At 46.1% G+C, this 24,131-nt stretch overlaps 1 protein-coding gene across 1 annotated transcript in view; it reads left to right on the top strand.

The window, feature by feature from the left end:
- ATP8B3 (ATPase phospholipid transporting 8B3) overlaps positions 1-24,131 on the top strand; it is a 335,474-nt gene that overhangs the window by 208,016 nt on the left and 103,327 nt on the right. The window contains exons 19-20 of the mRNA XM_068234593.1: positions 7,399-7,510; positions 22,312-22,387. Coding sequence (XP_068090694.1) covers positions 7,399-7,510; positions 22,312-22,387 — 188 coding nt within the window. The remainder of the gene's footprint in view (positions 1-7,398; positions 7,511-22,311; positions 22,388-24,131) is intronic.

Raw genomic sequence — 24,131 nt, 5'->3', positions numbered from 1 at the left:
ATATACAGCAGGGCCTCGAAAGTCCTCCTGTATTGTTATTTTTGGTCACTACCTTAAGACGTGCATGCCATGCCTGCTGCCTTCCTTGGATGTGTGGTAGCCGTTCCTGCTGCTTTGCCCACAGTGTGCCTGCTGCCTTCCTTGGATGTGTAGTGGTGGTAGCCGTTTCTTAGGCTCCCACTCCGGACTGGAATCGAACCAGGATTCCCCGGCCATTACCCGTGCTCACTCGCAATGGCAGACTTGCCCTCCATAACAGATTCTCATTAAAGGATTTAAAGTTGATTCATATCACATATACAGCAGGGCCTCGAAAGTCCTCCTGTATTGTTATTTTTGGTCACTACCTCGGGACGTGCATTCCATGCCTGCTGCCTTCCTTGGATGTGTGTGGTAGCCGTTCCTGCTCCTTTGCCCACAGCGTGCCTGCTGCTTTCCTTGGATGTGTGGTGGTGGTAGCCGTTTCTTAGGCTCCCACTCCAGACCGGAATCGAACCAGGATTCTCCGGCCATTACCTGTGGTTACTGGTCACTTGCAATGGCAGACTTGCCCTCCATAACAGATTCTCATTAAAGGTAGTAAAGTCTATCTGTGTCATATACAGCAGGGCTTCGAAAGTTCTCCTATATTGTTATTTTTGGTCACTACCTCGGGACGTGCATGCCATGCCTGCTGCCTTCCTTATATGTGTGTGGTAGCCATTCCTGCTCCTTTGCCCACAGCATGCCTGCTGCCTTCCTTGGATGTGTGGTGGTGGTAGCCGTTTCTTAGGCTCCCACTCCGGACCGGAATCGAACCAGGATTCCCTGGCCATTACCCATGGTCACTCGCAATGGCAGACTTACCCTCCATAAAAGATACTCGTTGCAGGTACTGAACAGCAAGCAGAACAAGTATTTAAAAAAATAGATGTAAGCTTTAACAATGGTAGAGAAAGAACCATCGAAAGTTGATAAGGCAGTCAGACATTACCTGACATCACTGAGTGAGGAAGAGCAATCACGCCATGGTGCGCACCAGTCCAGCACGGCCGTCACTATGCAAACAGCTGTTTGCGGTGCGTTACACAGTGAGTTTTGTGTGTCAGTGTGAAGCAGTACTCTAATTACACTCCCTGATTGATGTATACACATGTAAGATGTTTTAAAGCATTTTAGGCCTGCAATTTAGCATTCAATGTGATTTCTGCCCTTAAAACGCTGCTTTGCGTCCAATCCAGATTTTTCCCCGGGACTTTTGGGCGTGTATCCCACTCCGCCATGCCCCCCTCCAGGTGGTAGACCCCTTGAAACATCTTTTCCATTACTTTTGTGGTCAGCATAAATGTTTCTAGTTTTCAGAGTTTGCCTCCCCGCTGAAGTCTATTGCGGTTCGCGAAAGTTTGTGCGAACCGAACTTTCGCCGGAGGTTCACGAACCCGGTTCACGAACCAAAAATCGGAGGTTTGGGCCATCTCTAGAAGCCAAGTGAGGACGGGTTTTCTTTACCAGCCATTACATTGTGGTTGCCGGTCTTGCAACCTATCTTGTGAGTATTCTGCACAAACCATTGTTGAGTGTCCTATACCCTCGACGTGCTACACTATCAGGGGCTCCTGGTGTCCCTGTCTCGTATTATTTTTTGGGAAGGTCTTTGGACTTATTTTGTCTACATCTTTGAAAGTGCTGCTGGGTTTCCTACTCAGGGAGGTTTCCCATTGGTCTGTTAAGGGACCAATGGGGAGCCCTGGTGGTACTTACAAAGCTGCTTTGCCAGTGCTTACTACACTTTATTATAGCAAGTGTCGGGGTCTGGCAATATGTGAAAGCATTGTTCCTCACTCATCTGGGGTCTTCAGACAACAGAACGAGAAGATATTGGCTTGGGAAATTCCCAAGGATATTGGCGTAAGTTTAACCAACGTATTCATGGTTAATTAAGACTAGTACTTTTCTCGTTGTTGTGTTTTTATGTATCTTTTCAACTCTTTGTGGAAATGGGCAAGGGGTGCTTCAGTACTCCTATACCTAATTCACCTGGGGGGGGGGGCGTACAAGAGGAATTGGCTCGGGAGACTTGGGCGCAGGATACAGCCTGTATGGTTTATCCTGCTCCTGCACAAATTCCCATTAAATTTAAATACTATTCATACTATTCCCCCCCAGGCCGCCATGGATGGTAGGGAATTAAATAATTTGGCTTCCAGCAATTGCTGGAGGCCAAATTATAGTGTTATGCTGGAGGCCAAATTATAGTGTTATATAGGTAACTTCAGCTCCGTCTTCTGATGGCGCTAAAGTTATTCACTGTTGCGCCAAAGTCTCCTGTGCTGGAATGGCAGTGTTCTGGGGGGGTGCAGGCATCTTCCCCCGGATGCCACCATGCAACAAGTGCTCTGGTGGAGAGGAGGAGGCTTTGCCATTCTTTCTTCCAGAGACCCCCCCATATCATGGACCATGTGGGCTGGTATAGCTAAGGCTGTGGAGCACCACGTGCAGTGGCGTATCTAGGCAAGACAGCGCCCATGGCAAATACTAAAATTGCGCCCCCAGCCCCCCCCCCTCCCCCCCCCCCACACACACACACACCTACAATCAACAGCATCCTGTCTAACCTTTTTGGACAGGGTAACCCCATCATGCATTCAGAACACACACGCACACACAAATACCAGAATGTAACAGTCACTATGAAATAAATGAGGCTATCCTTCTGATCCTCTGCCTCTAATACTTTACGGCAGGAAACATACTTGACTGTTTTCATACGCGTTTTCTGCACAGAAGAACTGAAAACTCATGTTAATCAAGGGGCTAGTTCACACTTAATGTGTTTTTCTTGCACAGAAAAAAAAACTGACATTCTGCATGATAATTCTGCTCATTTTGTCAGTTTTCTGTATCAATTACATTAACTGTTGTGAAAAAAGCACACATTTTTCTGCATAGAAACACACTTGGTGTGCAGAAAATGTGCGCAGACAAAGCTGATTTGAAAACTGAAAAACAAGTGTGATCCCTGCCTTAGCCATAGACCCTGAACAAGCATGCAGATCAAATGTCTATAACACATCTGACAAGATTAGCTGCATGCATGTTTCAGGTGTGTGATTTAGACCCTAGTGACCAGAAGGATCAGCTGGATTTCCATGCAACCAGTATTGTTTAAAAGGAAATAAATATGGCAGCCACCACTCTCATATGAAGGAAAGCAATGAAACATTTGCAGTGACAATTATAACATAATAAAAGGCTGACAACCTATTAAATATCAGTAGATAGGTACTGAGCTAGAAATATAATGCATTTTAACAACTGAGGTACACTGTACAAGAGAGAGGTTGTTAAATCTGGCCACAGAGATGCCAGCAGCTTAATGGTTAAAATGCAGAGAGTGTCATAAATAAAAGTAAGTAAACATCACACTAAGATAAGGCTGAGGAATGTGTGAATGACAGAGCTGAATGGATGTGAGATCTTGTAACCTCCAGACCAGGAGCATCTTCTGCTATCTCGGGGGACTGAGACATTGTAGGGAGTGAGGGAAAACTTCGGAGCTCACCTCTCAATACCTTGTAATGTAGATATAAGACAAAGGCTGAGACGGGCAGGCTGCTGGATGATTCTTACTCCCTTAGACTCAGGAATGCTGTCAGCAGCACTGCGCCCCCCTGATGATTAAAGAGGGAGGTCGCCTGGGGCACGTGTCATGCCTGCATCCCTCCAGATACGCGTCTGACCACGTGTTCCAAGCTTCTGCAGTCTACGTATACCAGCCTGCATGGGTGATCATTTTTAAAAATGTACTTTTATTTTTTCAAACAATAGGTATATTTGCCAAGGCTCCTTACACAGCAGTATTATTATGGCTGTACAGTGATCCCTGGCCAAAGCATTGCCACTTGCACTGGATTTCTAGGTGGACTTACTGCGTACTTACCAGTTGGAAGCCCTGGCAGGTTTCTGTTTTGTCCTATTACCTACAAGATTGAGATGTATTGGGATGGAGATGAATTGTCTGTGTCACAAGAAATCCAGTCTAATAGGGACACAAATCTTTCAGTGCTGGCTGAAAGCCAGACAAATCCTGGATATGGCTGGCTATTGTGAACAGCATGCAGTGAGAAATGGGGAGGTCAGGCTTGTTGGGTTCTTCCGCTTTGCCCTCTTGCTCTTCTGCAGAGGGCACGAGTACTGTCATATGGGGAGAAAGGCAAGGCCAGAAGTGAACAAATAGGTTTGCTTTAAACTGTACTTTAAAGACTGCATTCTAACTTCAAGTCAGTGATAACCTTCTGATGCCAAGCGTTGGAATGACTGTCAGACAAGTAGCTTTTTCTAAAAAAAAAGAACAAGTTTCCTGTACTGTTATGTTGTGTTATGACTGGTCCATTACCAGAAAACATATAAATAAAATTGTTACATGGACACTATGGGGCTGAAGGAGCTATATTCAGTGTAGCATATATTCGTGCTGCCATAGAGCCATTGTGTTTTTTTTTTTTTTTTTGTTTCGAGGTGCCAGGCATACAATTTGGGCACAGCAGTATAGCTGAGCATTAGCTATTGGTACTAGCTACCCAGCACCAGGTATTGTCTACAGAGAATAATTTGGAGGCTGTATAAAGGTTGAGCCCCAGCATCCAAGTTATAATGTGGTGCTGATATCTGGCATGCAGTTATACTGTAACCAATAGCCATGCCAAAAGCTGATTAATGGGGAAAAAGTACATAAAAGTCTGATGGCTTCACAAAGCTGATGGCGTACACTACTGGTAAGGACACACTTATTATTGGCCTATCTTGTCACCCAAATTAAGCAGCACCAGGATTATACCTTTGCTATAGGGACACCCTGACTTTGCTTAAAGTGGACCTGAACTCTTGCACTGGACAAAAGGAAATTGCACCCTGTATGTATTTAGAGAGTTTAGCCTGTCTAATTCCCCCTCATTTGTGTCTAATCACTAGGTGCAATTTTATCCCTCCCCATGTCACATGACTGCCTATGGCAGATAAGCAGATAAGCCCATTTGAATGCACAGGCTGTAAACAATATGGCTGCTTCCATGAATCAGGAAGTATAAACAGTGCAGATTTACTTTAGGATTTGTATCCGCTGTAACAAAGAAATGTTCTTTGTTTAAAGGTTATTATGCTGTTGTGCAATTTTTAGAGCAGAGAGGACGTTCTGAGTTCAGGTCCGCTTTAACTACTTAAGGACTGCCGTAGTTGAAATCTACGCCCTGTTTTGATGGCTCTGATGGCTTTGATCTGGCTACCAGGGCGTAGATTTCAACGCATCACCGTTGCATGCATCAGCCGTTTTTGCCGATCTCGCAGATCTCGACGCTGAATCCCCGCTGTCTCCCTTTGCTGCTCACTCGCTCTGCCTGTCTCTATGACGGCAGAGCCCTGTGAGCAGGTCAGGAGCCGATTTCATTGGCTCCTGGCCCTGTCTTTCAATGTAAGCAACTCCCATTGGCTTACATTGAAAGACAGGGTCAGGAGCCAATGAAAGCAGCTCCTGACCGGCTCAGAGGAACTCTGCCGCCATAGAGACAGCAGAGTGGATGGCCCAGGTTTCCGACGTGTGGCCTTGACGGCAATTGCGGCTTATATGTGCGCCGATTCGTTGGGATTCCAACGTTTCTGTACCAGTGGTTTCTGGTCCTTAAGGGGGAAGAGACCGCTGGTACTTAAGTGGTTAATAGAAATGTGGCAGGTATGCATCCCATTTGGAGGTGCTTTAGTTCAGCATAGAAAAAGTATTGGACTACATATATTTCATGAATGCTGCGTGTTTAGTACTGAAAATGCTGGCACTATAGAAAATCAAAATAATAATAATAAATACAAATAATGCTGTAAGGCATACAAGTTTTTTTTTCTCCAAATTAAAGCAATCTTACTTAAAGTCTTGTGAAATTCATACAGTATTTAACTGCATAAAATGGTGTTTGACAACACGTGCTAGCAATCTTCCTTCCCGGTCAATATTCACAATTCAACTGTCCCTGCATGCAATAGAAAAACATTCATTTCTTATGATATTTTAGCTACATGGACTTCCACATTTGCAGTAAAAAGTAGAAAACCGAGAGCCCAAAATAGTGTAGTATGTATTGGAAATTGGGTGAGAATAGGTGAAACGTAAGTAATATACTTACAAACCTGGGTTACCTCCAAGGCAACCACTGTAAAGGCAGGTGGGGAGAACAAACCTGTCCCCATTCAGGATTAAGATGTCGCTCTCTGTGGATAGGGAAAAAAGAGGGTGTAACACCCTTCCACCAAGGGTGGATGTCTTGATATGTAGAGATGTACAGAGGCGCCAGAAGGATAAAAATCACTAAAAACTTTAAACCGTTTGGGAGGCGGTGGTGGACCAGCCTACCCAAAACAGACAAAAAGGCTGTAGAGCAAGGAGTCAGAGGTGCCAAGCGTAGATTTGACTACTTGCTGTGTGTTACTCCTATTTAACCACTTGAGGACCCACCCTTTACCCCCCCTTAAGGACCAGCGCTGTTTTAGCTGATCTGTGCTGGGTGGGCTCTGCAGCCACCAGCACAGATCAGGGTGCAGGCAGAGCGACCAGATCGCCCCCCTTTTTTCCCCACTAGGGGGATGATGTGCTGGGGGGGTCTGATCGCTCCTGCCTGCAAAGTGTTGCGGGGGGGGGGCACCTCAAAGCCCCCTCCGCGGCGAAATCCTCCCCCTCCCTCTCCCACCTGGCCCCCCCTGGTGACCGGGCTGCACAGGACGCTATCTGTCCTGTGCAGCCAGTGACAGGCTGTCCCCTGTCACATGGCGGCGATCCCCGGCCGCTGATTGGCCGGGGATCGCTGATCTGCCTTGCGGCGCTGCTGCGCAGCAGCGCCGTACAATGTAAACAAAGCGGATTATTTCCGCTTGTGTTTACATTTAGCCTGCGAGCCGCCATCGGCGGCCCGCAGGCTATTCACGGAGCCCCCCGCCGTGAATTGACAGGAAGCAGCCGCTCGCGCGAGCGGCTGCTTCCTGATTAATCAGCCTGCAGCTGGCGACGCAATACTGCGTCGCTGGTCCTGCAGCTGCCACTTTGCAGACGCACGGTATAAGCGTGCGGTCGGCAAGTGGTTAATGCCTGAAGAAGCGGGATTTGACCTGCAAAGCGTGTTGCGACTTGTCTTAGGAGTATGTGAATAAATTATTTACAACTTTAATCAACAGCCTTTTTGTCTGTTTTGGGTAGGCTGGTCCACCACCGGCTCCCGAACGTTTTAAACGTTTTTAGTGATTTTTATCCTTCTGGCGCCTCTGTACATCTCTACATTCCACATTTGCAGATGCTTCTAAGATACTGTAGGTTTACAATAGATGCATGTTAGAGCTAATCACGGTTTTTAATGGGTTCTTTGATTTTTTTCTCTTCTTTAGTTACTTGGAGCAACTGCAATTGAAGATAAGTTACAAGAAGGGGTGCCAGAAACAATACAGTTATTGAAAAGGGCTAATATTAATATATGGATGCTTACTGGAGATAAAGAAGGTATGATATAGTTTGGTGAAATTGATGAGAAGTAATTGTATTTATTTCTCCACCCTTATTTTGACAGCATGTAAATGATGCTTTTGGACTACTGGTTTATGCAACTTGTGTTCAGTTTGCTAAATGACAATGGGCTCTATTCACAAAGCATTAGCACATTCGGTAATGCTGAAAACAGCTGATTTTACTGATCACCTTCCCAAGTTACAATTCACTAAACCTATCTCCGCACAAAATCACAGTTCCCGACTAGTGAGGTAAATTACCAACTTGTGCTGTAATTACCTCAGGAAATGTCAAAAAATGTCAATTCAAAAAGATTTACGTATTTAACCACTTGAGGACCGTGGGCTTTACCCCCCTTAAGGACCAGACCCTTTTTTTCCATTCAGACCACTGCAGCTTTCACAGTTTATTGCTCGCTCATACAACCTACCACCTAAATGAATTTTGGCTCCTTTTCTTGTCACTAATAAAGCTTTCTTTTGGTGCTATTTGATTGCTGCTGCGATTTTTACTTTTTATTATATTCATCAAAAAAGACATGAATTTTGTCAAAAAAATTATTTTTTTTAACTTTCTGTGCTGACATTTTTCAAATAAAGTAAAATTTCTGTATACATGCAGCACGAAAAATGTGGACAAACATGTTTTTGATTAAAAAAAACCCATTCAGCCTATATTTATTGGTTTGGGTAAAAGTTATAGCGTTTACAAACTATGGTGCAAAAAGTGAATTTTCCCATTTTCAAGCATCTCTGACTTTTCTGACCACCTGTCCTGTTTCATGAGGGGCTAGAATTCCAGGATAGTATAAATACCCCCCAAATGACCCCATTTTGGAAAGAAGAAATCCCATATTATTCACTCAGAGGCATAGTGAGTTCATAGAAGATAGTATTTTTTGTCACAAGGTAGCGAAAAGTGTCAAGAAAAAAACAAAGTTTCCATTTCTGCTAACTTGTGACAAAAAAATGAAATCTGCCACGGACTCACCATGCCCCTCTCTGAATACCTTGAAGTGTCTACTTTCCAAAATGGGGTCATTTGTGGGGTGTGTTTACTGTCCTCGCATTTTGGGGGGTGCTAATTTGTAAGCACCCCTGTAAAGCCTAAAGGTGCTGATTGGACTTTGGGCCCCTTAGTGCAGTTAGGCTGCAAAAAAGTGCCACACATGTTGTATCGCCGTACTCAAGAGAAGTAGTATAATGTGTTTTGAGGTGTATTTTTACACATACCCATGCTGGGTGGGAGAAATATCTCTGTAAATTACAATTGTTGTATTTTTTTTTTACACACAATTGTCCATTTACAGAGATATTTCTCCCACTCAGCAAGGGTATGTGTAAAAATACACCCCAAAACACATTATACTACTTCTCTTGAGTACGGCGATACCACATGTGTGGCACTTTTTTGCACCCTAACTGCGCTAAGGGGCCCAAAGTCCAATGAGTACCTTTAGGATTTCACAGGTCATTTTTGTTTCAAGACTACTCCTCACGGTTTAGGGCCCCTAAAATGTCAGGGCAATATAGAAACCCCACTAATGACCCTATTTTAGAAAGAAGACACCCCAAGGTATTTCGTTAGGAGTATGGTGAGTTCATAGAAGATTTTATTTTTTGTCACAAGTTAGCAAAAATTGATTTTAATTGTTTTTTTTCACAAAGTGTCATTTTCCGCTAATTTGTGACAAAAAATAAAATCTTCTATGAACTCACCATACTCCTAACGGAATACCTTTGGGTGTCTTCTTTCTAGAATGGGGTCATTTGTGGGGTTCCTATACTGCCCTGGCATTTTCGGGGCCCTAAACCGTGAGGCGTAGTCTTGAAACCAAATTTCTCAAAATGACCGGTGAAATCTTAAAGGTACTCATTTGACTTTGGGCCCCTTAGCGCACTTAGGGTATAAAAAAGTGCCACACATGTGGTACCGCCGTACTCAGGAGAAGTAGTATAATGTGTTTTGGGGTGTATTTTTACACATACCCATGCTGGGTGGGAGAAATATCTCTGTAAATGACAATTGTTTGTTTTTTTTACACACAATTGTCCATTTACAGAGATATTTCTCCCACTCAGCATGGGTATGTGTAAAAATACACCCCAAAACACATTATACTACTTCTCCTGAGTACGGCGATACCACATGTGTGGCACTTTTTTGCACCCTAACTGCGCTAAGGGGCCCAAAGTCCAATGAGTACCTTTAGGATTTCACAGGTCATTTTTGTTTCAAGACTACTCCTTACGGTTTAGGGCCCCTAAAATGCCAGGGCAGTATAGGAACCCCACTAATGACCCTATTTTAGAAAGAAGACACCCCAAGGTATTCCGTTAGGAGTATGGTGAGTTCATAGAAGATTTTATTTTTTGTCACAAGTTAGTGGAAATTGATTTTAATTGTTTTTTTTTCACAAAGTGTCATTTTCCGCTAATTTGTGACAAAAAATAAAATCTTTTATGAACTCACCATACTCCTAACGGAATACCTTTGGGTGTCTTCTTTCTAGAATGGGGTCATTTGTGGGGTTCCTATACTGCCCTGGCATTTTAGGGGCCCTAAACCGTGAGGAATGCCAGGGCAGTATAGGAACCCCACTAATGTCCCCATTTTAGAAAGAAGACACCCCAAGGTATTCCATTAGGAGTATGGTGAGTTCTTAGAAGATTTTATTTTTTGTCACAAGTTAGCGGAAATTGATTTTAATAGTTTTTTTTCACAAAGTGTCATTTTCCGCTAACTTGTGACAAAAAAGCATGGGTATGTGTAAAAATACACCCCAAAACACATTATACTACTTCTCCTGAGTACGGCGATACCACATGTGTGACACTTTTTTGCAGCCTAGGTGCGCTAAGGGGCCCAACGTCCTATTCACAGGTCATTTTGAGGCATTTGTTTTCTAGACTACTCCTCACGGTTTAGGGCCCCTAAAATGCCAGGGCAGTATAGGAACCCCACAAGTGACCCCATTTTAGAAAGAAGACACCCCAAGGTATTCTGTTAGGTGTATGGCGAGTTCATAGAAGATTTTATTTTTTGTCACAAGTTAGTGAAAAATGACACTTGGTAAAAAAAAAACATTAAAAATCAATTTCCGCTAACTTTTGACAAAAAATAAAATCTTCTATGAACTCATCATACACCTAACAGAATACCTTGGGGTGTCTTTTTTCTAAAATGGGGTCACTTGTGGGGTTCCTGTACCACCCTAGCATTTTACGGGCCCAAAACCGTGAGTAGTCTGGAAACCAAATGTCTCAAAATGACTGTTCAGGGGTATAAGCATCTGCAAATTTTGATGACAGGTGGTCTATGAGGGGGCGAATTTTGTGGAACCTGTCATAAGCAGGGTGGCCTTTTAGATGACAGGTTGTATTGGGCCTGATCTGATGGATAGGAGTGCTAGGGGGGTGACAGGAGGTGATTGATGGGTGTCTCAGGGGGTGGTTAGAGGGGAAAATAGATGCAATCAATGCACTGGGGAGGTGATCGGAAGTGGGTCTGAGGGGGATCTGAGGATTTGGCCGAGTGATCAGGAGCCCACACGGGGCAAATTAGGGCCTAATCTGATGGGTAGGTGTGCTAAGGGGTGACAGGAGGTGATTGATGGGTGTCTCAAGGTGTGATTAGAGGGGGGAATAGATGCAAGCAATGCACTGGCGAGGTGATCAGGGCTGGGGTCTGAGGGCGTTCTGAGGGTGTGGGCGGGTGATTGAGTGCCCTAGGGGCAGATAGGGGTCTAATCTGATGGGTAGCAGTGACAGGGGGTGATTGATGGGTAATTAGTGGGTGTTTAGGGTAGAGAACAGATGTAAACAATGCACTTGGGAGGTGATCTGACGTCGGATCTGCGGGCGATCTATTGGTGTGGGTGGGTGATCAGATTGCCCGCAAGGGGCAGGTTAGGGGTTGATTGATGGGTGGCAGTGACAGGGGGTGATTGATGGGTGGCAGTGACAGGGGGTGATTGATGGGTGATTGACAGGTGATTGACAGGTAATCAGTGGGTTATTACAGGGAAGAACAGATGTAAATAATGCACTGGCAAATTGATAAGGGGGGGTCTGAGGGCAATCTGAGCGTGTAGGCGGGTGATTGGGTGCCCCCAAGGGGCAGATTAGGGTCTGATCTGATGGGTAACAGTGACAGGTGGTGATAGGGGGTGATTGATGGGTGATTGATGGGTAATTAGTGGGTGTTTAGGGTAGAGAACAGATGTAAACACTGCAATTGGGAGGTGATCTGACGTCAGATCTGCGGACGATGTATTGGTGGGGGTGGGTGATCAGATTGCCCGCAAGGGGCAGGTTAGGGGCTGATTGATGGGTGGCAGTGACAGGGGGGTGATTGATGGGTGGCAGTGACAGGGGGTGATTGATGGGTGATTGACAGGTGATTGACAGGTGATCAGTGGGTTATTACAGGGAAGAACTGATGTAAATAATGCACTGGCGAAATTGATAAGGGGGGGTCTGAGGGCAATCTGAGCGTGTAGGCCGGTGATTGGGTGCCCGCAAGGGGCAGATTAGGGTCTGATCTGATGGGTAACAGTGACAGGTGGTGATAGGGGGTTATTGATGGGTGATTGATGGGTAATTAGTGGGTGTTTAGGGTAGAGAACAGATGTAAACACTGCACTTGGGAGGTGATCTGACGTCGGATCTGCGGGCGATCTATTGGTGTGGGTGGGTGATTAGATTGCCCGCAAGGGGCAGGTTAGGGGCTGATTGATGGGTGGCAGTGACAGGGGGTGATTGATGGGTGATTGATGGGTGATTGACAGGTGATTGACAGGTGATTGACAGGTGATCAGGGGGATAGATGCATACAGTACACAGGGGGGGGGGGGGTCTGGGGGGGGGGGTCTGGGGAGAATCTGAGGGGTGGGGGGGTGATCAGGCAGGAGCAGGGGGCAGTTTAGGGAATAAAAAAAAATAGCGTTTACAGATAGTGACAGGGAGTGATTGATGGGTGATTAGGGGGTGATTGGGTGCAAACAGTGGTCTAGGGGTGGGCAGGGGGGGGGTCTGAGGGGTGCTGTGGGCGATCAGGGGGCAGGGGGGGGAAATCAGTGTGCTTGGGTGCAGACTAGGGTGGCTGCAGCCTGCCCTGGTGGTCCCTCGGACACTGGGACCACCAGGGCTGGAGGCAGCCTGTATAATACACTTTGTATACATTACAAAGTGTATTATACACTTTGTATGCGGCGATCCGGGTGCTAGTAACCCGCCGGCGCTTCCGAACGGCCGGGGGGTTACAGCACGAGGGGGGCGGAGCCAGTCGCCGGTGGCTGATTGCGTCACGAAAGACGTGATCGCTCCACCCATGCCCGTACAAGGACCGCCGCCAATTGTACATGCGGCGGTCCTTGCGGGATCCACTTGCCGGCCGCCTCTGTGCAGTGGGCGGTCGGCAAGTGGTTAATTTAACAGCCAAAAGTGTTCATTTTTTTCTCCAAACTCACAGCAGCTGATAATTCACTCTCCCCATGCAGTCTCTGTGTGGTAAATTCGACAGACAGCGTTTGGGGAGAGCCAGGCAGCTAATAGGGAGTGCCACAAAGCCTGCTTCTCACTCACTGATTTGATGTGATGGGGTATCAGGTGGGTTTATTCGCTGTATCAAATCAGAGGAAGCTGAAAATTCTGAGGGCATCCCTGCATCCCTTTAGATGTGCATATTTGTATTGTAGCATACAGAAGAGCTCCCTCTGGTGGCTGCAGGACATTCAAATGGATTTATATATTGGTATGAATTATGGTGGCCTTATAACCTTTATTTCCTCAACTATACATTCAAAGGGATGACCGGCTGCATTGGACAGAAAACCTTTGAGTCACACACACAGCTCCCTGTGTGACACTTACCGAGCAGGGCTTAGTGAATTGAGGCATGTTTGTTTGGTAAATTACTGAACTTCTGCCTCATGGGGGAAAACTTAAGTGAATTTGCAAAATAGGTGTAAAATACCACATGAGGTATTTTACCGTCCAAAATGATTTTACTGAACTGCCTATTGTAAATAGAGCCCAATGACTGCCCACTCCTTATTATTGCAGCAGAGTATCTACCAATTAAAGCCAGGTTTAAAATGGCCAGGTGGTGAAGATTTCTGTCCAGTCACCACTGGCCTGGGAACATTATGCTTTATAGTTTTGCAGCAGTGGCATCGTAAAAGGGGATGCAAAGACTGTTACTACATCAGGGCAGTGGCGTTCCTATCATGGGGCGGCAGGGGGCGCCCCGTTCCGGGTGTCGGGTGCCCCATGGGGGTGTCATCAAGGCCTCCCACAGAGGCCTGTGCAGGAGGGGGAAGCAAAACAGAATGGAAGGGTGGTGGGGAAATCGGCGGTAAGGGGGACGGACCCCCCACCTCCCTCACCTGGGTCCCCTCCTTCTGGCGCTTCCCCCCTCCTAATTAGCAGCAGCTTTAGTTATATGCAGGCAGGAGCGGGCGGAGAGGACTTACTCACCTGCTTCCTGTGTTCCAGGCGATGGCGCACAGCGTCATTGTCACGTGACGCTGCTCTCCGCCTTCTCCACCGCCCACTGTGCTTCCTGATTAGCGGAAGCGCAGTGAATGACAAAGAAGTCGGAGACCAGCATCACGTGAGGATGACGTGTGCGCCATCGCCAGGAAGCAGGTAAGTCCTCACCGCCCGCTCCTGCCCGCATTAAGCTGCTGCTAATTAGGAGGGGGGAAGCGCCAGAAGGAGGGGACCCAGGTGAGGGAGGTGAGGGGTCTGGCCCCCCTCCCAGCCACCCCTCCTTCCAAGCTTCCCCCATACCGGGGGCAACTATACTACTGGGGCAACTATACTTGGGAAACTATACTGGGGAGTGGGGGCAACTATACTAGCTATACTGGGGGCAACTATACTAGCTATACTGGGGGCAACTATACTAGCTTTACTAGGGCAACTATACTGGGGGCATCTATACTGGGGGCAACTATACTAGCTATACTGGGGGCAACTTTACTAGCTTTACTGGGGCAACTATACTGGGGGCATCTATACTGGGGCAACTATACTAGCTATACTGGGGGCAACTATACTAGCTATACTGGGGGCAACTATACTAGCTATTCTGGGGGCAACTATACTAGCTATTCTGGGGGCAACTATACTAGCTATTCTGGGGGCAACTATACTAGCTATACTGGGGGCAACTATACTAGCTATACTGGGGGCTACTATACTAGCTATACTGGGGGCAACTATACTAGCTTTACTGGGGGCAACTACACTAGCTTTACAGGGGGCAACTACACTAGCTTTACTGGGGGCAACTAAACTAGCTATACTGGGGGCACCTATACTAGCTATACTGGGGGCACCTATACTAGCTATACTGGGGGCAACTTTACTAGCTATACTGGGGGCAACTGTACTAGCTATACTGGGGGCAACTAAACTAGCTAGCTATACTGGGGGCAACTATACTAGCTATACTGGGGGCAACTATACTAGCTATACTGGGGGCAACTAGTTTCACTGGTGGCAACTGTACTAGCTATACTGGGGACACGCCGCAGGTTGTGGCCATGCCCATTTTTCGGGGGGGGGGGGGGGGTCTTTTAATACCCAGCACCGGGTGCCAAAAGCCCTTAGGTACGCCACTGCATCAGGGTCCCTAGACCAGTGGGGCCCGCCTTTATCTGCTGTATTACTTCTTTATTGGCACTATGTTGGTAATAATCCCTTCTATATGTGTGATTCAGAGATTACTGCAGCCAAAGAGATCAGCAGGAATGCCAGACAACTGGTATTGTTTAAAGAACAACTGAAGCGAGAGGGATATGGAGACTGCCAGATTTATTTCATTTTAAACAATACCAGTTGCCTAGCTAACCTGCTGATACTCTGCCTCTAATACTTTTAAAATTGCGCAAAAGGTGGATCAGCGCAACACCAGGCCGCCTCCGAATGGCCTCCATCAGAGATGCGCTGAGCCCCCCCAGGAACTACAAACACATCTTGAACCCAAACAGAAGCTCTGCATATACACCAAAAGCATGGCTGTTAAGTGGGAGCAGCTGACCAAAAACGAATTACATTAGTAGATAGCAAGGAAATGAGCAGCGCTACTTAAAAACAGACTAGTGCCTACCTGCAAAAGAGTGCAAGCCCCACTTCTGGGGTCGAATACACACCGAGCATACACATGACCTGTCTACCACTAGAGGAGGATGTTGGTTTCCATTAAAAGCTTGCATGCAACCTATTAAGTACTCGTCCCTCCCACTGCGAAGAAGTCAATCCTCCATGGGAGGGGCCTAACACTAACTAAATCCTAACCTATGTATATGCATAGCCTGGGTGCGGCTCTAATACTTTTAGCCATAGACCTTGACCAAGCATATGCAGATCGGGGGGGGGGGTCTTTTAATACCCAGCACCGGGTGCCAAAAGCCCTTAGGTACGCCACTGCATCAGGGTCCCTAGACCAGTGGGGCCTGCCTTTATCTGCTGTATTACTTCTTTATTGGCACTATGTTGGTAATAATCCCTTCTATATGTGTGATTCAGAGATTACTGCAGCCAAAGAGATCAGCAGGAATGCCAGACAACTGGTATTGTTTAAAGAACAACTGAAGCGAGAGGGATATGGAGACTGCCAGATTTATTTCATTTTAAACAATACCAGTTGCCTAGCTAACCTGCTGATACTCTGCCTCTAATACTTTTAGCCATAGACCTTGAACAAGCATATGCAGATCAGATGTTACTGATATTATTGTCAGATCTGACAGGATCAGATGCATCAACGTCAGTCAAATATATCAGCACACCGATTTTCAAGCAAGCATGCTCTTCATTGAGCGGTTTGTCTCCACATGAGAAAAGCCGACAATTGTTTTGGGGGCCACACAGGGTCCACCTTTATCAAGGCGTGTGGTTACAACAAGCATACAGCATAGACAAGCAGTATATACTAACTTAATCCTCTTCAATACCCCACACCAAACGTGACCGATCACCTCAGTGCTTCTGGAGGGGCAGATCGCAGCGCTGTACCAGTACTTAGACGGCGATTTTGCCATCTAACAGTCTCCCGAATGGCAATTGCCGCTCGCAGACTAAAGGCAGGGAGGAGCTCCTCCTTCCGAGCAGGAGATGCATGCGCAGCCTGCGGGCAATCTCCTGCAAAACAGAGCCCCAGGACTTTACGCCGAACGGCATCAGGCGGTCCTGGGGCTGCCGCTGCGGCCACGCCCATCGGCGTGACACGGTCAGCTACAGGTTAATCCAGCCATTCAACTGTTTAGACTTTAAACCTTGGCTGCTAGGGGGCAGCGCTATCAAGTTCTAGTACTGAGATTTTCCACAGCTAGGTAGTTTAGTAATTACTATTATAAGTAGTTCAAACTAATGGAAATATACCAGTTCAAATCCATTATGAACTTAAAACTGTTTATGGTGCAAACATGATTACTGTGTAGAGCAGGGGTCTCAAACTCAATTTACCTGGGGGGCCGCAGGAGGCAAAGTCAGGATGAGGCTGGGCCGCATAAGGAATTTGACAATCGCGGCACATCGCGCCTCTGCCCGCCCCTCTCACTCTTCTTTCACAGAGAGGGGCGGGGAGAGGCGGCGATCCGTGTGGCGATTGACGTCAGGAGGGGCAGAGCTGAAGCTGAAAGCTCTGCCCCTTCCAGGAAATGCCGGCGGATTGCCCCCAGGCGATTTGGGAGCTCTGCAGCCCTCGTTTAGCGGCGGGGATGCGGCGGATTACTTGGGAGCACTGAAGCGAACTATAAGGAAGCTTTTGCCGGCGAGGGCCACAAAATATTGTATCGAGGGCCGCAAATGGCCCGCGGGCCGCGCGTTTGAGACCCCTGGTGTAGAGTGTGTAAAATAGTGTCTTAAATTTAGTGCTGGTAAAGTTAGTGTGATGGATGAATACAAAGTGGGTTACCTATCATAGCAGAAATGCAAGGAAAGCATCCAAGCCCCCTTTAATGCAGTTATACAGTTTTCCATAACTATTTCCTGTGGTAAAATACTTCACATGTTAATTACTATTGCTGTAAAGAATTGCTTTTGTAATAGATGGCAAACCCCCCCTATACTCAAATCATGCCCTATTGTCCTTTATACAAGCTTAGGGACAAAAAACGAATCTGCCAAGCTTTTGTGTTACCCTCTGATGTATGTATATATGTTAATTATATCACCTCCTGTCTAAAGAGGTCTATAATTGTACCGGTTCCTAAAAAAACAGGCAGTACCGAGCACAATAACTTCTGACCGGTGGCCCTAACCTCTAACATTATGAAGCTCCTCGAGCGGTTGGTCCTTGCCCACCTGAAGAGGTCCACGGACGGCCTTTTAGACCCGCTTCAATTTGCATATAGGGCAAACAGATGCGTGGAGGATGCCATCAATGTCAGCATGGCATACATCACTGAGCACCTGGACAGCCCAGCCTCCTACGTCAGGATCCTGTTCCTAGACTTCAGCTCGGCGTTTAATACGATCTGCCCAGACATCCTGATCACCAACCTGACGCTGCTTGGAGTTGATCCTACCCTCCGAGCATGGATCAAGGACTTCCTGAAAAATAGAACGCAACAGGTGAAGCTTGGCAACTACTACTCCAGCGTACGAACCACCAACACCGGGGCTCCACAAGGCTGCGTTCTGTCACCTCTACTGTTCTCCCTGTACACCAACAACTGCATCTCATCCGCTGACTCTGTGAAAGTCATAAAATTCGCAGACGACACCACTATCATTGGCCTAATTGGAAGCAACGGGGAGCACGAATATCGTAGCGAGGTCGAGAGAATAGACAACTGGTGCAGAGATAACAACCTAGTTCCCAACACAGCAAAGACTGTCGAACTAGTAGTAGATTTCAGGAGGAACCCCCCCCCCCTCCCCCCGGTCAGCATTGGAGGAACAGAAGTCTCTACTCTACTGTGTCATCGGTCCGGTTCCTCGGCACGACTCTCACTAACAACCTGAAATGGGGGCACAACACCACCAAAATTCTGAAGAAATCCCAGCAGAGGTTGTTCTTCCTGCACCAGCTGAAGAGATTCGGCATGCCCAGGGAACTGCTGACCAGCTTCTATACTGGGGGATTGCCCCCAGGCGATTTGGGAGCTCTGCAGCCCTCGTTTAGCGGCGGGGATGCGGTGGATTACTTGGGAGCACTGAAGCGAACTATAAGGAAGCTTTTGCCGGCGAAGGCCACAAAATATTGTATCGAGGGCCGCAAATGGCCCGCGGGCCGCGAGTTTGAGACCCCTGGTGTAGAGTGTGCAAAATAGTGTCTTAAATTTAGTGCTGGTAAAGTTAGTGTGATGGATGAATACAAAGTGGGTTACCTATCATAGCAGAAATGCAAGGAAAGCATCCAAGCCCCCTTTAATGCAGTTATACAGTTTTCCATAACTATTTCCTGTGGTAAAATACTTCACATGTTAATTACTATTGCTGTAAAGCATTGCTTTTGTAATAGATGGCAAACCCCCCCTATACTCAAATCATGCCCTATTGTCCTTTATACAAGCTTAGAGGCAAAAAACGAATCTGCCAAGCTTTTGTGTTACCCTCTGATGTATGTATACATGTTAATTATATCACCTCATGTCTAAAGAGGTCTATAATTGTACCGGTTCCTAAAAAACCAGGCAGTACCGAGCACAATAACTTCCGACCGGTGGCCCTAACCTCTAACATTATGAAGCTCCTCGAGCGGTTGGTCCTTGCCCACCTGAAGAGGTCCACGGACGGCCTTTTAGACCCGCTTCAATTTGCATATAGGGCAAACAGATGCGTGGAGGATGCCATCAATGTCAGCATGGCATACATCACTGAGCACCTGGACAGCCCGGCCTCCTACGTCAGGATCCTGTTCCTAGACTTCAGCTCGGCGTTTAATACGATCTGCCCAGACATCCTGATCACCAACCTGACGCTGCTTGGAGTTGATCCTACCCTCCGAGCATGGATCAAGGACTTCCTGAAAAATAGAACGCAACAGGTGAAGCTTGGCAACTACTACTCCAGCGTACGAACCACCAACACCGGGGCTCCACAAGGCTGCGTTCTGTCACCTCTACTGTTCTCCCTGTACACCAACAACTGCATCTCATCCGCTGACTCTGTGAAAGTCATAAAATTCGCAGACGACACCACTATCATTGGCCTAATTGGAAGCAACGGGGAGCACGAATATCGTAGCGAGGTCGAGAGAATAGACAACTGGTGCAGAGATAACAACCTAGTTCTCAACACAGCAAAGACTGCCGAACTAGTAGTAGATTTCAGGAGGAAACCCCCCCCCCCTCCCTCCGGTCAGCATTGGAGGAACAGAAGTCTCTACTCTACTGTGTCATCGGTCCGGTTCCTCGGCACGACTCTCACTAACAACCTGAAATGGGGGCCCAACACCACCAAAATTCTGAAGAAATCCCAGCAGAGGTTGTTCTTCCTGTGCCAGCTGAAGAGATTCGGCATGCCCAGGGAACTGCTGACCAGCTTCTATACTGCCACTATAGAATCCATCCTCTGCTCCTCAGTCATTGTCTGGTACGCGGGTGCAACGGCGAGCGACAAACAGAAGCTGCAGAGAGTCATAATTGATGCAGAGAGAATCATCGGGTCTCCGCTTCCACCTCTTGATCTCCTCCACTCCGCTAGGTTGAGGAAGAGGGCCTCCATGATCTCCCGTGACCCCTCCCACCCTGGCAGCCACTACTTCAAGCTCCTCCCGCTGGGACGTCGCTACAGGACTATTCCATCCAAAACCACCAGGCGGAAGAATACCTTCTTCCCCCAAGCTGTTCGGTTACTGAACTCCAACCTCCCCCGGCCCGGCCTGCTTTTCTAACTGCCGGACCCTGACGCTGCCTGCCTTGGTTCTTATCCGATTATGGACTCGGAGCCCTTTAACAGCATCTTATTTGTCCACTGCATTTTTATAACTGTATGTGTTGTTGTTGTTGTGCTGTATGTCTGCCTTACATCGTCTATGCCATGTGTACCACAAATAATTCCGATTACAGCTCTGGTGTAATTGACGAAATAAAACTGATTCTGATTCTGATTCTGATTCTGACCTATTTTATTTGAGGCTAAACAAGCCCAGTTTATCTAACCTTGCCTGGTTAGTGAGACCTTCCATCCCTTCAACCAATTTTTGTGTCTCATCTGTTTACTTCTTCCAATACTCCAATGTCCTTCCTGTAATGTAGTGCTCAGAACTGAATTTCATATTCCAGTTATAAAAGAGTGAAACAAGAGCATTATTACTCTAGCATCCTGAATTTTCATTTCCCATTTTATGCATCCCCAAATTGTATCTGCTTTCGCTGCTACTACTTGGCATTGAATACAGTTACTGTATTTAACTTTTAGTTATCCAGTATTCCTAAATTCTTCTTCAAGTTTGATGTCTCCATCTGTACCCTGTTTATTTTGTATGGTGTTAGACCATTGGTACAGCCTAGATGTATGACTTACCTTAAAGTTGTTCTTGCCTGCAGCTATGCAGCTATTTGTGCAGATACAAGACCACCGCACTGGCTCATTTTCAGTTCATAAAGTGCAATTACACTTCCTGTGAATCACAAGTTCATGAAGCTGCGCCAGTATAGTGATGCTTGGTGAAATTTGCCTTCTTAAAACAGTTTTAAGAAGGCAAATTTCACCAAGCATTGCTTATTAGTAGGAGGGCTTTTTGGTTTCTTTTATCCCCCTCTACATTCCTAGTGGTTTGGGTCACCCTGAGCTGCTTGGTTACTCTCCAGTATAGTGAGTGACACAAGATCCCACATAGAACTAATTATGAATGAGGTGAGTGGTAAATTGTGCAGCCAAAGAACATCACATCTACAGTATAACTTAAAATTAGCTGTGCATGTTCATCCGAACACCTCCACATGCAGAGTACAGAAGTATAGCCTAAAAACAATTAAAGGTCACACATAGTGCTCAATACTGAATTTGCAAGGTAATTGCTAACACCACATGTTGCATTCCAGCAGGAAGTGCCACCACTGGGGACATAATCAGATTGCTCCCTCCACCCTCCCCTCGTGAGTACTCTCACCAGCCAGTCACTTGTTACACTGCATATAACTCCACCACCAATGCATTCAGGAAGAACAGCTCCAGATTTAAAACCAATGGATGTTTATTGCACAATCTCCGTACCCACTGTTACAGACATCCTACCCTGGCTGGGGATGCAGGGCAGCAGATCTCAAGCTAGTATACCACTTGCTAGCTCTGGCATCAGCGTGCCTCCAGGCCCCACTCTATGTGTTTCCTCACACTGTGACTCATCAGGGGCTCCAGCATGGTGTGCCAGCATAGCAAGTGACAAAAGATCCCACAGAGAACTAAATATGGATCAGGTGGGTGGTGAATTGTGCAGTCAAAAAATAGCACAAGCAAACCATTTACATGTCCATATATACAAAGGGAAGAAAGCAAAGGATACAGCAGTGCCAAGAAGATTTGACAGAAGAAAAACATATTTTGTCCAACGTCCACCACTTTGCTTCAGCACACTTTTTATATTCACGTATCAACTGTACTGCTATTCGAATTTACGTTGTTTAATGTTAAATATAGTTGAGCTTTAATAAATCAGGCCCATAATAACTGTTATCATTGATATATTACTTTGCTATTGGCATGTATTATGGGTCAGCTTAGTATCTACTGAACCCGCACAAGTGAGCAACACCATTGTACTATATCATTTGTCAAAACATTTTGAGTATTCTTTAAGTCTGTAATACTGTTTCTACATTTTATTTAAATCAGAAACGGCGATCAACATTGGTTTCTCATGCGGATTACTAACAGATGACATGGAGATTCTAGATGAAATACAGATCTGGTAATGCATTATAATAGTTTAATAAATTAGGTTGTATTATTGTTAATCAAAAAGAAAATGCTGTTTATTTATTTATTTTTGCCTAAATGGGTGATGCCACCTTTCTTGTGAGTTTTGGATCGTGCAGAAGTTGCAAGCTGGTAGTATATGACTTGGAATGGAATCTTGTCCGGCAGGTGATGTGATCACAGCGTACAGAGGATGGTGGACTCCCCCATGTCTCTTTGCATGCCAGGAGCCATTATTGACTGTTGAAATGAATTGATGGATTTATATACATATTTTCATTTCCCTAATCACCACCAGAGATTGCACAGTAACTTTGGCAGGAGGCCCATATTATTTCTGTTGCAATAGATTTTTATAGAACATTTTTACTGCGTTTAAACAAGAAAAGGGTATATGGTAAAAAGAGTGGCACTCACTCAAAAGGGGAATGGCGTGCTCAAGCCTCAAGGGTTCCCCGCACCTGGGATCCAATAGACAAAAATTCAGTTGGAGGCAAGCACTTCCAAAAATATAAAGATCTTTTATTGAATCATCAATAAAAACATATGGCTATACGGCCTAATCATCAATAAAAACATATGGCTATACGGCTTAATCATCAATAAAAACATATGGCTATATGGCCTAATCATCAATAAAAACATATGGCTATACGGCCTAATCATCAATAAAAACATATGGCTATACGGCTTAATCATCAATAAAAACATATGGCTATACGGCTTAATCATCAATAAAAACATATGGCTATACGGCCTAATCTATTTATATAATAGACTAAGTGCCTCAACCTTCAAACAAGAAGAAGAAGTACTTTGCATGAGAAAATTTATGCGTGCTCAAACACAAAGTTTAAGGCCTCTTTTCCACGGACTGTTGAGCTGTGTGCTCAGCAAGCAGTTACCAAACAGCAGTGAGCAGATACCAGGCAGCAACAAGCAGTTACCAGGCAGCAGCAAGCAGTTACCAGGCAGCGGTGAGCAGATACCAGGCAGCAACAAGCAGTTACCAGGCAGCAACAAGCATTTACCAGGCAGCAGTGAGCAGATACCAGGCAGCAGTGAGCAGATACCAGGCAGCAGTGAGCAGTTGTGAAAGTTTGAGAGGCATTTCACTGCCTATTCACAGTCCATGGAAAAGAGGCCTTACCCTAGCAAGTCTGACATTGCAAATCTGGCCTAATTGGCTATTCATGAGGCAATGCTCATGCAAATGCATGCACAAACCAATACCACAAAGCATTCACCCTGCTACATGCTACATTAGCACTATCCGGCTTAGTGCACACCAGAGCGGTTCGGCAGCGTTTTGCGATCCACTTGCGGCTGTGGATACGCTTGGGTAATGTATTTCAATGGGCTGGTGCACACCAGAGCGGGAGGCGTTTTGCTGAAAAGCATACTCCCGGGTGAGGCATTTTTTGGATTGCGGAGGCGTTTCTGCATCCAATGTAAAGTATAGGAAAAACGCAAACCGCTCTGAAAAACGGCAGTTCAGAGCGGTTTTGCAGGCGTTTTTGTTACAGAAGCTGTTCAGTAACAGCTTTACTGTAACAATATATGAAATCTACTACACCAAAAACGCTTTACAAAACCGCAAAATGCTAGGTGAAATGCTACAGAAAAATAAGAAAAAGCGTTTCAAAATCTGCTAGCATTTTGCGGGTCTGCTAGCAGCTTTTGGTATGCTCCAGGCCTCCAGGAGCGCCACGGGGAGGATTCCCAATGCCCCCTTT

Source organism: Hyperolius riggenbachi, chromosome 1 (genome assembly GCF_040937935.1).
Source record: "Hyperolius riggenbachi isolate aHypRig1 chromosome 1, aHypRig1.pri, whole genome shotgun sequence".
Taxonomy (NCBI): Eukaryota; Metazoa; Chordata; class Amphibia; order Anura; family Hyperoliidae; genus Hyperolius; species Hyperolius riggenbachi.
The sequence above is the reverse complement of the archived record's forward strand: the minus strand, read 5'-3'. Positions and strand labels throughout refer to the sequence as shown.